At 44.9% G+C, this 16,389-nt stretch overlaps 2 protein-coding genes and 1 long non-coding RNA gene across 4 annotated transcripts in view; 1 reads left to right on the top strand and 2 right to left on the bottom strand.

Moving 5' to 3' along the window:
• The window catches only part of LOC307064103, a 35,165-nt gene that overhangs the window by 6,644 nt on the left and 12,132 nt on the right, over window positions 1-16,389 (bottom strand). The gene's annotated exons all lie outside the window — the stretch shown is intronic.
• Window positions 1,009-2,226, bottom strand: LOC307064101 (lipoyl amidotransferase LIPT1, mitochondrial-like). The gene has a single exon (XM_079720588.1). It carries the CDS (start codon window positions 2,158-2,160, stop codon window positions 1,039-1,041), a length of 1,122 nt encoding a protein of 373 aa, XP_079576714.1. The 5' UTR covers window positions 2,161-2,226; the 3' UTR covers window positions 1,009-1,038.
• Window positions 11,907-16,068, top strand: LOC307064755 (protein FAM170A-like; the record flags this gene model as incomplete). Its single annotated transcript, XM_079721459.1, has 3 exons — window positions 11,907-11,976; window positions 14,322-14,462; window positions 15,242-16,068. 3 exons carry the CDS (start codon window positions 11,907-11,909, stop codon window positions 16,066-16,068), a joined length of 1,038 nt encoding a protein of 345 aa, XP_079577585.1.

The raw sequence follows: 16,389 nt of genomic DNA, 5'->3' as shown, positions 1-16,389 counted from the left end.
ATAAAGAGAGTAGGAGATAAACAGAGTAAAGCCTTGAGCAGGAGTCTTCGGGAAAGGGGAGACATGAGCGTGTCTATTCACTAAGGCTAAAGATCCAGTAAAAGTCGAGAGAGAGTTAGGCAAGATAAAGGAGATAAATAACTGACAGTACATACAAAGCACAAACAGGCTGGAGAGAAAAGCCACAAGCCAATTCTCAAGCCAATTCTTTGAGATTGAATGAAATGAGAAAAGTTGAAGTAGAGAACATGGGGACGCTGAAGGAGCTCATTTCTGAAAGCCTCCACTCTCAAATTATAAATCAAGGTTTGTGACCAGATTAAGAGTAATGGAATTCTGAGCTTACGAAGAGTGGGAACATTTATGAATAAGGCCTCTGAAGGATGAGGGGGAGTCAACAGGTGAGTCGAATCTGGCACCAACAGAACAAAGAAATACAAGTTGAAAACTATAGATGATGTGAATTTTCTTCTAGCATTGCCTGCCATCTGGGTATAGGAGTGGAAATCAATTGTTGGAAAAAAAAAAAAAGGGTGGCTATGATAGGTCAAGAGAAACAAATGAGAATGCTGGTAAGAAATGGAGTTGAAGCAAGAGACCGAGGAAAAGTTATCGGCTTAGAAAAGTGCAATAAGCTTGATTTAATGGGAGAGGATGGAAGGATAAGGAAACAACGAAATGGGAGAATTTTAGAGTTTAAGGTATCAGGTGGCAAGAAGCGGAGGTTATATTCCCTAGTGGTAAGAAAGAGAACTAACTCTGAGGTCAGAGTGTCCCATATGGTATACAACCCCAAGATGGTAACAGAGAAAGGAGGTGAAATACAGATGCAGCCAGGTTATTAAAATCAATAAAGACAGAGAGGGAGTATCTTAGAGGTCAATGGAAGATATGGACTAGGATAGGTGATAGACAATTTCAAATAGGGAGAAGTTACTGAAGGAGACTAGATCTTTTTTTTTTAAGAGACATACAATGTACTGTAAACATTTTAAATTCTCTCAATGAAACTGTCAATATTAAGAAATTTACTTGGAATCACATTATTCCCTTAATTTTTTCACAGAGCATATTCCATTTACTGTGTAGTTCATCATCTTCTGGACATGTTCTATGTAATATACTTGTAAGCACAGTCGTTTCAATTGGGCAAAATTTACTACCAATAAAACCTGAATTTAACTTGTCACGTATTTCCAGCGGCAACCAATGGTCAGGTGCTTCAATATTACAGATTTCAATTCTTCCGTTCTTTATGTCTAGGAATACTTTAATTTCCAAGTGTGAATGTTCATATAACACATTGAAGGAAGTGTTTACACTGAACTTTGGAGTTTTGCCATATATCCACTCCCAGGCCTGTAGTTCTTTGGCTGTGCTGTTTATTCCAGGACACAGTGTCTCGTCTGTTGGGTTTATTAGGTGAATGTGATTATCGATTTGATGAGATGCAGCATACTCTGTGGCAATAGCATTTATCACTACTTCACAGGTCAGAGTGGGATCTTTTTCCATAAGATTTTTTACTAAGGCAGGTGTGCTCGCAGTGGCAGTGCTCCTGATCCCTTGGTAAGGGCTCTTCAGCAAAGATGACAAGAAGGTCCCATTGGTACTGCATAGCAAAGTGCAGTGGTGATAAGCAGCGGTCTGGCCAATCTTGGAAGCTGTTCCTGAGATTTTAAACTGTCCATCAAGTAAAAGGTCAAACCTTTTGGTAGCCTGCACATCCAGCTGCGGCTGGACAGCCTTCAGAGCTTTCACAACTAATTTTAGATTTTCCATCCTATTGTACTTTTTTTTGGTTGTAAAAAAAGTCAAGTTGATGTTACCCATATCATGGTAGACTGTTCCTCCTCCACTTCTCCTCCGAGCTAGTTTTACACCTTCTTCTCTCATCAGATTCAGGTTACATTCCTGCCAAGGGTTCTGATGCCGACCAATTACAACAGAGGGAGAATTCCTCCAAAAGAAAAGAACCGGCTTGGCTTCTAGATTCATATGGTCATGGATCCAGTCTTCTACAGCCAGGTTTTGGTAAACATCATTGGAAACTGACTGTAAAATGAGCCCACTTTTAACTGTGTCTTTAAAACCAGCTGCTGGGACCTTGAGGTTACAAAGTAACTGGAAGCAATTCTTCATTGAAAATGGGATCAGCATGCTTTTAAAAATGGAAGACAAACAAATTAATGATTGAGAAAAAGAAAATTAAATTCTAGTTTGTAGCTATCAGTTCTTGGTTATTTAATCCAAACTTATTTAAGTATCCAGTCTGGTTGCTTTTCTTGCCTTTTAGCCTTATCATTAGTCTTTAGCAAAAATTGTACAACAGAGTACTCAAAGGAAACTGTTTTAGTTGAAATGGAATAAGGGCACAGATTTTTCAAATAATAAAGCTGAAAATATATTATGTAATATATCTCAAAGACAAACAAATTATTTTGAATTCACAGGTAATACACATTATTTGAGAAAAATGAGAAAATACAGACAAGCAAAAAGAGCAAAATAAAAGAAACCATAACATGACCACCCGGAGAAAATCCCAATTAACACTTCAGTGTGTACCCATTTTTTTTATGTGCATGTGTAAAATACACACACACACTTTTCCCCACCAAAAGTGGAACCATACTCATTTCATTCAATGTTAAACCTATTTTTACATCTGTTTTAATGTCGTGTTACATTCCATTGTCAAGATAACACCACCGTTTACTCAACCAATCTCTCAGTTTGTAAGTTTAGATTGTCTCTAGTTTTTCTATGTTATTAACAATGTATTCATGAACATCTGTCTGAAAAGCTTTAATTATGTCCTTGGAGTACTTTAAAAATAATTCCTATTTAACTTTGAGATACATGTTTACTGGCAGCCTGTTTTATTTAGATTAATATTAGGATGGACCCCCTGAAGTCAGGGGAGAGGTGGTCAGAGTAGCAAGGTTAAATAGAAAGGCTAGGAACAATTTTATTATGTTTTGACACTTTACACATTATTTGTGTTAGCAGTGCTGATGAAAAGGCTGAAAATACTAGCTATAATAATGAAGTATTTTGACTAGTTATGGTTGTAAAGAAACCATTCTATTCCGATTTCATTTCTTAGAATGCTCATAATTTTCCTTTAGGTTACAGACCTGGGAAGGACTGGGTTATTAAAGCCCAGAACTAGGCCACATTCTTTTGTAGTTATATCCTAGATGCACAATTCCTAGGGTAACAAGTCTTCATATTTTCATCACTCTTGACATATCTTGATAAATAACGCTACAGAAAAGCTGAACCAATTTACACTCTATCTAGAAAGGTCAGGAGAGGTGTAACAGAGGAAGGGATACTTGAACTGAGTCTCGAAATCTGGTTTTTACCACGTTGATGGGAGTAGCATGTTCCAGGCAAATGCAAAGACAGTCCTCCAACAGTAAGGCATGTCTTGGGGACTCCCTCCTCAAAGGAGTTCCACTACCAGTCTTCCAGCTCCGCTGAAATCTCTGGCTGTGCTGTCCTAGGAAGCCTCTGCAGCCAGATGCCGTTTCTTTGGTTAAACTCTTTGTTCTTGGTTCTGTTTGACCCAATTTGATACAGTCCCTCCTTCACGGAACAAATGTTTATGGAGTGCCTACTAGGCACAAGGTAGAATAAAGAAGGGGAGGAGACAAATTCATGTAATTCTAAAGCATTTGGCCTTTTTCTAAAAGCAGCTGGATCTAGTGAGGTGTTTTAAGTGGGAAAGTGTTAAGTCAGCCATTATACAAAACTGCTTCTGCTGGCAGTGTTGAGCATGGATTAAAAACAGATAGACTAGGGGCAGGGAGACGGTTTAACCGACCCATGCAGTTGTCCCAGTTAGAGACAATGAGGGCCTGAACGAGGGTAGCAGACACTGAGACGGGATGGACACAAGAACATTAAGGTCACAGACTGGTCCTTGCCTTCAAGGAACTCACTATCTAGTGGGAGACACTAAAATCCAAGGAAGGTGATAATTCAAATACGGTGTCATAAGTGCTATGACAGGGTAAGTACATTAGAAGGCCATTTAACCCTCTCATGATTGGAAGTGACATTGAAGTTGAGACATAGAAGGGGTAAGGAAAAGTATTCCAACAAAGTACAATAGCTTGGAGGAAAAGAAGACCCATTCAAAGAATTCGAAGAATTTAATTCAATTGGCTGGTATTTAAGAGTGCAGGAATGGGGAGCTGCAAGAGATAAGGAGGCAGAAGTAGAGATCAGATTATGAAGAGACTTAAAATACACGTTAGGGACTTCCCTGGTGGTCCAGTGGTTAGGACTCTGTGCTTTCACTGCAGGGGGCATGGGTTTGATCCCTGGTCCGGGAACTAAGATCCCACAAGCCTCCGGCCAAAAAAAAAAAAAAAAAAAAAAATCCATGTTAAATACTTGAACTTCACCCTGAGGGTGATGAGGAGGTGCTGAAGAGTTTTACAGATGTATACTTCAGAGACATTGCCTAGAGATTTAAGCAGGGAGAATCTTGCTATTTGGTAATTGGTTCAGTGAGGGTGAGAGAAGGAAGTCAAGGGTCCTTTATGGTATGATTACGAGCCAGCATTCAAATCCCAACTCTGTCTCTTCCCAGCTAAGGCAGATTAGTTGACTTTTCTGTGCCGCAGATCCCTTATCTGTAATATGTGGGTAATGACAGGACTCATATCAGGATTAAATGAACTAATACATGTAAAGTGCTTATGAGAGTGCCTGGCACATAGAAAGTACACAGGATGTTACCTCTTTTATTAATTTTATGCATACCTTGACCTCTGGCCTGGGAAATGGGTGGAAAGAGGTGACATTTCCTAGGACAGATTTCATAGGAAGAGGAGATATGGGGTGAAGATACCTGGTCCGTTTTGACTGCATTGAACTTAAGAGTCTTTGGCTACCAGCAGCCAATGGCACAGAGCTGAAGAGATGGTAACTAAGGGCTCCAGAATTGATCCAATTAATGTATTAATAGTGCTCAAAATATCTGTATTCATCCAGGCATTGTGGATACGGTGTGAGTGAAACACAGCAAAGATATTAATTCAAGAGAGCTTGCATCTACTACGCAACAGACATTGTTCTTGGCACTTGGGATTCCTCAGTAAACCAAATCCAGGAAGGTGATGAGGACCATATGAAAAAGGAAAGGGAACGTAGGAAACGTGTATGTGAGAGGAACTGGGCTGCTATTTAATTTAATTTAATTTATTATTTATTTATTTATTTATTCATTCATTTATTTTGGCCACGAGGCATGCGGGATCTTTGTTCCCCTACAAGGGATTGAACCCATGCCCCCTGCAGTGGAAGCACCAAGCCTTAACCACTGAACCGCCAGCGAAGTCCCCAGGCTGCAATTTCATATAGGGTTGTCAGGCTAGGCTTCATCAAAAAAGTGACCAAAAAAGCAGACTGAGAGTAAGTCAGAAAGAGAAAAACGAATATCGTATATTAACGTATATATGTGGAATCTAGAAAAATGGTACAGATGACCTTATCTGCAAAGCAGAAATATCAACAGAGACGTAGAGAACAAACCTATGGACACCAAGGGGTAAAGGGGGGGTGGGATAGATTGGGACTGACATATACACACGACTACGTATAACACAGACAGCTAATGAGAGCCGGCTGTATAGCACAGGGAACGCTACTCGGTGCTCTTTGGTGACCTAAATGGGAAGGAAATCCAAAAAAGAGGGGATATATGTATACGTATAGCGGGTTCACTTTTCTGTACAGCACAGACTAACACAACATTGTAAAGCAACTATACTCCAATTAAAAAAAAAAAGAGAGAAGCAGACTGAAAGTCGAGGGAGTTAGGCTGAGCGCCTACTATGTGCCAGAAACTGTTCTAGGCACCTGAACACATAAACAAATAGGACCCTGTGAGGATGTAACATTTCCACTGAGCCTCGTAGGACGAGAAAGAATCACACACAGAGTGAGAGAAAGTGGGAACACAGGGATGTCTGAGAAAACCTAAATGCCAATTTATTAATTTACAAAGAGAACTATAGGCTATCAACCGGATATTCAGATCGGCCTGTCCAACTACCCTCTCATCGTAAGTTTGCTTGGTGAATACTGAATCCGGACAAAAGGATGGAGTTATACGACTTCACTGTCTGGTGGAATGAGCCTTGAGGAAAGCGCCTCTCAGCTCCTGGGCTCCGGAGAGATCCCACTGTTAACGCCAGGACACCCTGTCTCTCCCAGAGGAGGCCTGGATTCATCCGGTCAGGCGCACCTCTCTTTTACTCCATGCTTCAAAAACAGATCAGACCTCCAGCTGCATGACGTACAGTCTTTTTTTAGTTGGCAGGATACTGTCAAGTCCTGAAGGCCTGATAAAATTCTGTCTCTTTAACTTAGCATATCTCTACTCTTACCTTTTAATTATTAATTTTTAGCGTTTTTTAATCAGAGGACAATCATATTTCCATGTTCAGGGGTGGCGGGGACACTTCTACCACCACTTTGCATTTACCAAACCTGCTTCTCCATCATCGAACAGAAAGCAAAAAATAACAGGACCCCACCTACCCTCCTAGGCAGGCCCAGCTCCTTCAAAAAATCCTCCCCAAGTTTTATCTTGCCATCTTGCCACCTCTTAGTACAGAACTTAGCCAGTCTCAGGACAGCCGTGTGCCTGTTTGATTTCGCCTTTTTGGTTCTCGGTGGGCGCGCACAGGGCTGGCACCCAACATGTCTAATTTTTTGACCCTCCAGTGTTCCGGATAATCCGTTCCTAACCGTGGAGCTAGGTCTTCCCAAGCTCTGACCGGACACTTCAGGGCCTGCAGCGCCAGCCGTGCGCACCGCCCCAGGGTCTCAGCTCCCCGCCCGCTGCCCGTCCTCGGGGCCCACGCTGCCTGCCCCGCCCCGCCTTGCCCCGCCTCCGGTTTCACGCACCTGAGGCTTCCGGTCGCGGCCAAGCAGCGCGCGGGCCCCTGGGGGAAGGACGCGTGCGACCCACAGTCCCGTCCTGCTGCGCACGCAGCCGACCCGCCCGTCACCCCGGCCCGCGGAGGGCGGGGCACCGGAAGCGCTGCCTGGGGGCGGGGCCGGGGGGTGCCGGAGGGTCCTTCTGACCGGCCGAGCTGGCGCCGAACCAGAGGAGAGGCAGGGACGCCGCCCACGTTCGAATAATAGTATCAACAATATGGAAAGTCCTAGAGCCCCAGGGCAGATGGAGGTTCCCTGCGTGACAGCCCAGAGCGTTAGCGGGGAACACGTAGGAGCGGGGTTGAGTCAGTCTGGAGAGGAGCCCGCTTGGTACCTAGAGCAGTCGGGTCGGATGTTCTTTACTGAACATCCAGGCATTGCGCGGGGCTTTGCACGTCTCATAGTCCAAAGGGCAGGCAACTCCACTTGGAAGGGGACGAAACTAAAATCGGTTTTAAAAGTTAAATGGCATTTAAAGGAATAAACGCTGGTATTCCCAATACAGAGATGGTAACAGGTAGGAAGAAGTGGGTTGGAGAACACACACACTGAGGGCAATGAACGTTACCACTTGGGGTGTCCCTCGGTGCAGCTGGCAAGAAAATTCTTGTGGCTTAGCCAGATGGGAAATTCCCCCGACAGGCAAAGTTCCAGGTAACTATAGCTGCGTAACAAACTGCCTCAAACGCCAGTGGCTTAACACAACGATTTATTCTAACATTTATATGGTCAAGGCTTGCTCACGTGGCTTCCTTCACTCAGCACAGGCTGGCTGAGCGGGGTGGTCCAGGACGGCCTTATTCACGCCCTTGGCGGCTGGTGCTGGCTGGCTGATGGGGCACCTCCGTTCAGGGCTAGCCTTGGAAGGAGCACTTTGGCCACATTCTGTTGTCCAAAGCACCAGCAAAGGCAGCCCAGAGTCAAGGGGTGGAGAAATGGACCCCACCTCTTGATGGAAGGAGCCCAAAGAATTTGTGCTCATCTGGTTCAGTCTTCCACAGAAATCAATCTCTCTTTTGGCTTAGAATAGAAACCATCAAGGCTTGCATCTTGGAGTAAGAAGCTCCAGTGTTCACAATTTGGTGATGCCGATACGATGACCAGGGCTCCATATAAAGCTACAATAAAGACACAGTGGCTCCTTATTTATTTACTATTACCCTCTTGATTGAAGTCACTCTCAGTAATTAGTCTTTCTTGGATTATGCAGGTGGGAATGGATTCCGTGCAGTTAGTCCCAGTAGGAGTTTTCCAAGTTATCATTAAAAAGAGCCACGCAATTCTGTTGCCCTTTGCTTATATTACATCTTTCTAAATTCCATTTCTCTGGAATCTGAGGTGGTACAATTTTTCCCCCCCTAATTTCCTACCGAAGTGTATTTCAAGAATGGATCCGTCCTCCCTGCTCCTAGACTTCCATCCTGTGGTCATCCTTAATCCCTCTCCTACTTCTTCAGCTTCTCCACTCGATCCTTCTGCTGACACTCAAACACGACCTCCATCTCATCTTCCATCTCTCATGCTGTCTACTCCCCTTCAGAGTTGAGCTTCTTTGTGGAGTTGCTACACATCCAGTATCCACTTCCTCACTTCCCATTTGTTTTCCAACCTACTCCAACATGGATTCTGTCCTGTTATTCCACCAAAAGTGCTTTTTGCAGGGTGAGCAAAATGGGTGAAGATGATTAAAATGTACAAACTTTCAGTTATAAGATAAGTAAGTCCTGGGGATGTAAATGGACAGCATGGTGACTATAAAAATACTGTACTGTATACTTGAAAGTTGCTAAGTGAATATATCTTAAAAGTTCTCATCACAAGGAAAAAAAAATAACTATGTGTTGATAGATGTTAACTTCTTACAGTGATCACTTTGCAATATATATGAAATCATTATGTTGCACACCTGGAACTAATATAATGTCATATGTCAATTATATCTCAATTAAAAAAATTTTTTTAAATAATAAAATTCTGTAAATCATTAAAAAAAGTACTCAAGGATGATGGAGAATTAGGTCAGCTACTTACTCTCAAATGGTTGGGAGGAGAGGGAAAGCCCTTTGTACCATGCTTGCAACTTTGCTGTAAATTTGAGATTGTTTCAAAATAAAAGGGAAATAATATATGTTAGGTGTCTGGCATTGTAATAAAGACTGTGAGCACCCCACCCAGGTCCCCTTTACCCTTAATTCATCATCCATTCTCCAGCTGGTGTGAATGAAGGAGCTAGCAGGCACAGGCACACCAGAGTGATTCACCCTGCCTCCCTGCCCACCAGCCTGCCGACTTTGGCTTGGAGGCGGCAACCAATGCCTGACTGGCCTAGGGCTACAATAGTCCCACCTCTTGCCTCAAAGTGGGACAGTGGGACAACTCTGCAGTATAATCCCTCCAGAGCACCCTGTGAGTCAGGCCATGAATTTATCTGAGCGCTCATTCTTCGATGATTCCTTCTGCTTCCCTGACTCCCTTACAGGCTTACCTTAAAGAGCACACTCTCAAAAATCATGTGCATCTGGGTCCTTGTCTCAAGCAGCTTCTAGGGAATCACAACTAAGCCACTTACACGACAGCTCAGTAAATGATAACTATTGTGACTGGCATCAATGACAACACCATTAGATGCAATACCAATGCATGTATTATACGTCTTATTTTATAGGTATGTTGAATCTAAGGTCTCCTAATGTCCTTATTTCTCCGGAACTGTATTATTTTTATATGGAAAGTTTCTCATCAGAAACAACGGCAGAACTCTGCAAAATGTTCACTTTAGGATTCTGCTTGTAGAATTCTTCCACGAAACAAATAAACACCTAAGTGAGGCTGTTGTCCTGATTAAACTTGTTCCATTCCACCCCTTCCAGGAAGTCTTTGTGGATTTCCATTCCCAGGTGTGCTGCTAAAACTATGGCTTGGCTTGGATTTTGGGATTCCAATTCTCTGATATCTTAGCAGCAGTAGTTCTCAATCAGAGTAATTAACGTTTGCGTTTGTTATCATCTCAATGACTGGATTGTGCTATGACATTTGACATCCTGCAATGCATGGGGCATCACATACAATGAAGGACATCCCAAATTCAGCGTCCAACACACTATCAAATGTCCTGTTGGACATTCATGGAGGTGAAAAACCAGTCTGTAAATATTTGAGCCAAGTCCCTATTAAAGAAAAAAGTGGTTTTGCTAAGGTCACTAGTGCCATTCATGTTGCTAGATCCACTGGACCTTTCAAGTCCTCATCTACACTTTCAGCTGACTGCCTCCACCTTAAAGACTTTTGTGGGCAATCTTGACATTATCCTGTCTTGCTTTTCCACCAACTCTGCCAACTCCTCAGTCCCCTTAGCCAGCTCCCCCTGCGCTGCCCAGCTCCTAAGTGTTGTAGTTGCTTTGTCTCACACTATACATTCACCATAAGCAACCTCTTTCATTCCCATAGCTTCAGATACCATTTCTGTATATAACTTCAAAATTTGTATTTTTTCATTCCATACATGGAACTGTCTGCCTTAGAAACAGGTATGCCCAAAACCCATGCTCCCAAGCTCTTTCCCCCAGGGAACCACCATGCATCTAGCTGTTTTTTTTTTCCCTAGAAATCGTTTCTTTGTGACCGCCTGGAGGGGTGGCATGGGGAGGGTGGGAAGGAGGGAGATGGATGAGGGAAGGGATGTGGGAACAGATGTATATGTATAACTGATTCACTTTGTTATAAAGCAGAAACTAATAAAAAAAAAGAAAAGAAAATAAACTTTATCCAAAGAACACATTATTTACATTTAATATGCTCATTTATCTAGGAAACCCAAAAGAACCCACAGATAAACTAGCAGGAACTAATAAGACGGTTCAACAAGGCACACACATACAAGATCAATAAATTTTAAAAATCAATCAGGCTCCTCTACACTGGCAATACCAAATTAGAAACTGTAAAAGAAAATAAGAAAAAAAGAAGATCCAAAAATAGTCACAAGAGCCATATAAATTATTTAGACCTAAGCATACGTAGAAGGAAATATAACTAACAAACTGAGTACGAACAGTTAAACTCCGCCCAACCCAAGGTTAGGAAAAGACTGTTGTTACTTTATGAGAACAGACCCTCTTCTTAAGTAGCAGATCAGTAAGTGAGAGTGAATCAAAGAAACACAGCATTTGAAAAGTCAGCCAGTCCAAGCCTCTTGATCGCACATACAGAAGCTGAAGCCCAGATAGGTTGAGTTACTTGGTAAAGGGCCCAATGTCCTGACTCAAGGACTAGCATTTTTCACTCATTCATAAGACACAATCAAATGCAGTAGCTTGGAAAGAGATGGGAAAAAAATGAAGAAATCAATTATATAGTTCCTCATCTTTAAGTACAGAAATAGCCGTGACCAAATTACACGTATTGAGGGAAAATTGAAGTGCAGAGTTTAAAATGTCAATAATCCACAGGGAAACTGGAGACCATTTAAAATATTCATATTAAATCTCTCTAGAAAAGACATTAAAAGATCTCCAATCAAAATGTGAATTTTATAATAGACATGGTATGATACAATTTATAATAGATATGGTATGAACCTTTCCCTTTCACGGGAAAGGTTCGGCTGGGAAAAAGGAATTGTTCTTGAAAATGGGGCCTGTGCTATTGCAGACACTGTGCTCAACCTAGGTCCACTGAATGCTCTGATGTCATCACTGAGGTCACAGAATTCCGATGTGCGCCTGGCAACCCTGCAAACGTAACAGCCCTGGTGAACACTAGGCAGTACTGCTGGTTCACTAAGTGGTACAAGTTTTTCAGCCATTTAGGAGACTTGACTATTTTTATTTGCATTGAATCATTGCAACGGATCGCCCAAGAGCCAAGAAGGGCCAACCTGTAGGGAAGAGGAGGAGTTGGACATCTCTTGAGGCATCTTCTAAGGGAGACTTCTAGTTGGGACGATGGAACGGCGACAAAAGAGGAAACATCTGGAAAATGAAGAGTCCCAGGAAACTGCCGAGAACGGAGGAGGTATGTGGGGGGCAACTTGTCTGGGGCACATGGGTTTCTGCCAAACTGAACCTTCTCTAGGAAGCGGGGGACTGAGAACGTGTCACCTGTGAAGCAGGGAGCGAGAGACCTTGTCTCACTGATGCTGCCGTATCTATCCGGAGGGTCCCTGTGGTGTGAGATGGCACAGAACGGCCAGATGCCCCCTGCGAGATGGGAGGTCAGCTCCGCTGGTCTGAGGACTCTCTCCTGGGGCAGCCGGGCCTGGAGCTTTGTCGGACTCACAGCAGGCTGCATCCTGCTTGCACAGACCTAGAGGTGCAGCTTTTCTCAGTCCCCGATTTCTCTCTTTCTCTTGGATCTTTCCCTGGGGTCATGAGGTGGGGGATGTGAAGGATGCAAGGATGCTGAGAGAGACCCATGAGTTGCTTGGCCTCTTTTACCAAAGTGGAAGGAGAAGCCCCATGAGTTGAAGGCCCTGTTGAAAAATATCTTGACAAGTGGAATGCACTTCGAAAGAAGACAGTTTGTCTAGGGATGGTGTCATATTGAAAGCAAGGAGGTTTTATTCCTTCAACAGGAAGAATTTCCCAAAGGAGATCAAGGGAAGGGAAGGGTTTTCCAGAGACTGAGACCGCTTGGGCGGGGGTGACAAATGGCCTCAGGGTCCTGCGGGGAGCTCTGAGAGCCACGGGCCACGTGGTGCCTGCGTGCATTAAATGTAGGCGAGTAGCTTGCCCTGGGAGAGGGGTGGTCACCCCAGAGCTCCAGCTAGAGGCCTCTGCCCCAGAATAGAGCCCAGAAGCTCCTACCAGGCCCAGGGCCCTGGAGACTGTAGGATGGGCCCTGGGAATGGAGCTCTAGACAGCAGGCAGATTTTCAGGCAGTGCCTGGGACAGGCTGGGGAAGGCAATGACTGCCCCTGACCATTCAAAATATTTTGCTCTATGTTCCTCTGTGTGTGTGTGTGTGTGTGTGAGTGTGTGTGTGTGTGTGTGTGTGTGTGTGTGTGTGGTAGTGCAGAGAAGAGCAGGATGAATGGGGGTAGAGTGCTTACCAGATATAAAGTCTGCGTGGTAAAGTTCTTGTCACCCTGCCTGGACCTAGATGACACTCGGTGTATGTAAGAGTGTATACAGAATTCTTGTTAGGGGTGTTTTATGAGACAGTAACTCATACACCCATGTACACTCTGATACAGCAAAAATATCACACACCCCACATATAACTTCCTTATTAAACCACACACAGCACATGGAGGTATATACATGCATCCCTTCTGTACTACGTTCTCATACAACCCACCTGTATCACAATCCTCTCCTCCAACACCAAACGCTGGAGATGAGATATGTATACAGACACACACACTATATATATATATGACACACACACACTATATATATATGTATCTCAACTCTTGCACAAACACAGCTAACTTCAGCCATCTCTAAAAACCTCTATAAGAACCAGTCACGTGTCATACACACCACACTTATAACACATTCTTGAGTAATGCCAGACCCGCTTTGTACAAACCACAGTAAACCACAGTCTCACTAACCCATGTCAGGGTTGCCAGATAAAATATGGGCTATCCAGTTCAATTTGAATTCCAGATAAACAACAAGTAATTTTTCAGTATCAGTATGTCCCAAATATTGTATGGGCCATACTTACACTAAAAATAAGTAAAACCAAATACTGCATGGGAATACTTACACTAAAAAATTATTCTGGGTTTATCTGAAACTGAAATTTAACTGGGTGCCCTGTATTTTTCTTTGCTTAGTCTGGCAACCCTTATATACTTACCACCAGCTCCGGTATTATATATTTATTGTATTTTTGTTTAGTCTGTGTCTTCCCCTACTAGAATGTGCAGCATTACCAGAGACTAGAACAATGGAAGAGTGCCAGATACACAGGAGTAGCTGCTTAATGAATCTTGGTGAATGAATGAATGGATGAACACACACCATAAATACAAGCCACACCATGTAATGAGGAAAAGTTACATGTCCCAGAATTCCTGACTTGTGAACAGAAACCATGCACACAAAGGCCACAGACACAGATAAGACACATCTGCACCGTATTCCCCATGCCAACCCTACACTTACCACAGACTTAACTGATACACATCACTCACTCTTCCCACATACTCACAGTCACCACCGAGGCCTACATTACCAACAAGACAGTGACAGAGTAAGTACTGATTTGAATTAAATACTGCAGTATCCACTGGGAACCACACTCTCAACTGTGTGTATTCACTGCACCTGACACGTGCCAGACACTCGGTAAATACCTCTGGACAGAGGACTGATGAACCCACCCTGAGCCTTTCATTCCTCCCTCAGGAATCTCGAAGTCACAAGAGGATCACCCTCACCTTGGATCCACTGTGCTCGCCCAAGGCTGCAGCCCAGGGGCAGGGAAGGTCTCCTCTGCCTCTACATACTTCTCCTGTGCTTCTTCTCGGCGCAAGCTCATCTACGCTGGTAAGGGCGCGGGGCTCCTCAGGTGAGGGGGTGCTTGGCTGTGAGGCAGGAGGCACACAGATCCCAGGGAGGCTGAGAGGAAACCCAGGGTCATCAGACGTGATGAGGGCTCTGTGGAGGAGCCTGGGCAGGATGGCTGAGCTGTTCCGAGGGCGTGGATGCCAGCTGAGTCTGGGGGTGTGTGTGAATCCTGGTACTACCATGGTGGGGAAGTCAAGGAGCAGGGGCCGGAAAGGTCTGGGCTTGAGGTGGAGGGAAGAGGGACCAGATTAAGCATCTTCAGAGGAAAATGTAGGCTTTGTCTTTGCCTTGGCTTCCAGAGAAGGACAGAGTTCTGCATCATAGACCTCCAGCCTGAGAGCAGGACCATCCAGCTCAGGTGCACACAGCTCACACATACATCCGCCCTCCAGGCACAGCCCTTCTCAGTGCACACAGAAACCCCAAGCACCACAGCCACATTCCACAAGTAATGCACCACAGATATTCCCAAACTCACACTCCTCGTCGTACACGCATCCAGCCGCATCGCTCACATACCACAGCCCTCAACACCATACTCCACACCCCTGTATACAGACACCGCTCCAGTTTCCCCCCCACGCACATGAAAAGCCCACAGATGACACCAGATACACCGCTCCGTCCTACGACCAACAGACACCAAGCTCACGACATAGCTACGTCATGCAAATGTCCCTCTCTCGTCTACCACACCTGCTCCCTCAGCTTCCGGCATGGCCCATGCATGTTATTATGTTTTTAATTTCCTTTTTCAGGAATCCGGAGATCATATCGAGACACTGCCCAGCCTACAGCACCCCTAGACCAGGTTCAGGAAGAAGGAGAGACCGCTCCCCCATCACACTGTGTCTCCTCCTCACCCTCTTCACCCTGTAAGAACGATCTGCACCCAGACAAAGAGGAAAGGGGCATGAAAATATACTACATGCAGGTACAAGTGAACAAGGGTGTAGCTGTCTCCTGGAAGACAAAGAAACCCTTGGAGTTGCCTGAAAAGCAGCTGACGATAGAAGAAGTGACCCTTCCTGAGGATGCGTGCACAGTAGGCACTTACCCCTCTGATGTGTTCACCGAAAGCCTCCTGTCTGACAGTGAGCCCACTGGGGAGGAGAAAGAGGATGAGGAAAGGGCAGAGCCAGGCAGCCCATCAGGGTCACCTGCAGTCCAGGAGAAACCCAGGGCCAAGACACCGGACTGGATGGTGACCATGGAGACCGGCTTCAGGTGCATGGCCTGCTGCCGGGTCTTCCCCACCTTGGAGATCCTCCAGCAGCACGTGAAGGGCGGCGTCCTGGAGGGCTTCAGCTGCCGTGTCTTTCATCTCAACATGGCCCAGTGGATGGGCAATGTGGAATTCGAGAGCACCCCTGAGGAGGAGGGCAGTGTGGAACCCGAGACCACCTCTGAGGACGAGGAGGACGAGGAGGACGAGGAGGACGAGGAGGACGAGGAAGAGAAGCTAGAAGGCCCCAGCCCAAAGAGACCCCGCAGGCAGGGTCTTTTCTCTCTTTTGAGTTCCACACAGCAACTAAGATTCATGGGACAGAAGATCCTGGAGACGGTGTGGCCTTGGAAGAGGTAAGGCTTGAGGCTGGCAGTCTTCTGAGCCTATGTCACGAGGGCCCAGAGGAGTCTAAGGGAAGGGGCCGCACACATGTGCTGGTTGACCTAATGGCTCTGCAGTTGCATCAAATGGGACACACCCAGCACTTCCAAAGGAATTGAGCTCTGTTGACTTCAACAAGAATGTGGAGCCTTTTCCTAGGAGTTTTCTCAGGGTCTGCACGATGGACCTCAACTCTTAGAGGACATACTGCCAGCAGCTCCTTCTCGGCAGAGAGAGCCAGGAGTGGTCTGAAGAGAGGACAGGGGCCCTTGCAGGACCACAACTTTGAGGTCTGAG

Source organism: Hyperoodon ampullatus (genome assembly GCF_949752795.1).
Source record: "Hyperoodon ampullatus genome assembly, chromosome: 15".
NCBI lineage: Eukaryota > Metazoa > Chordata > Mammalia > Artiodactyla > Ziphiidae > Hyperoodon > Hyperoodon ampullatus.
This window is presented reverse-complemented; position numbering and strand designations above follow the sequence as displayed.

Excerpts from the sequence above, each read along its gene's own strand:
- LOC307064101 (XM_079720588.1), bottom strand. The coding sequence starts at position 2,160 with ATGCTGATCCCATTTTCAATGAAGAATTGCTTCCAGTTACTTTGTAAC.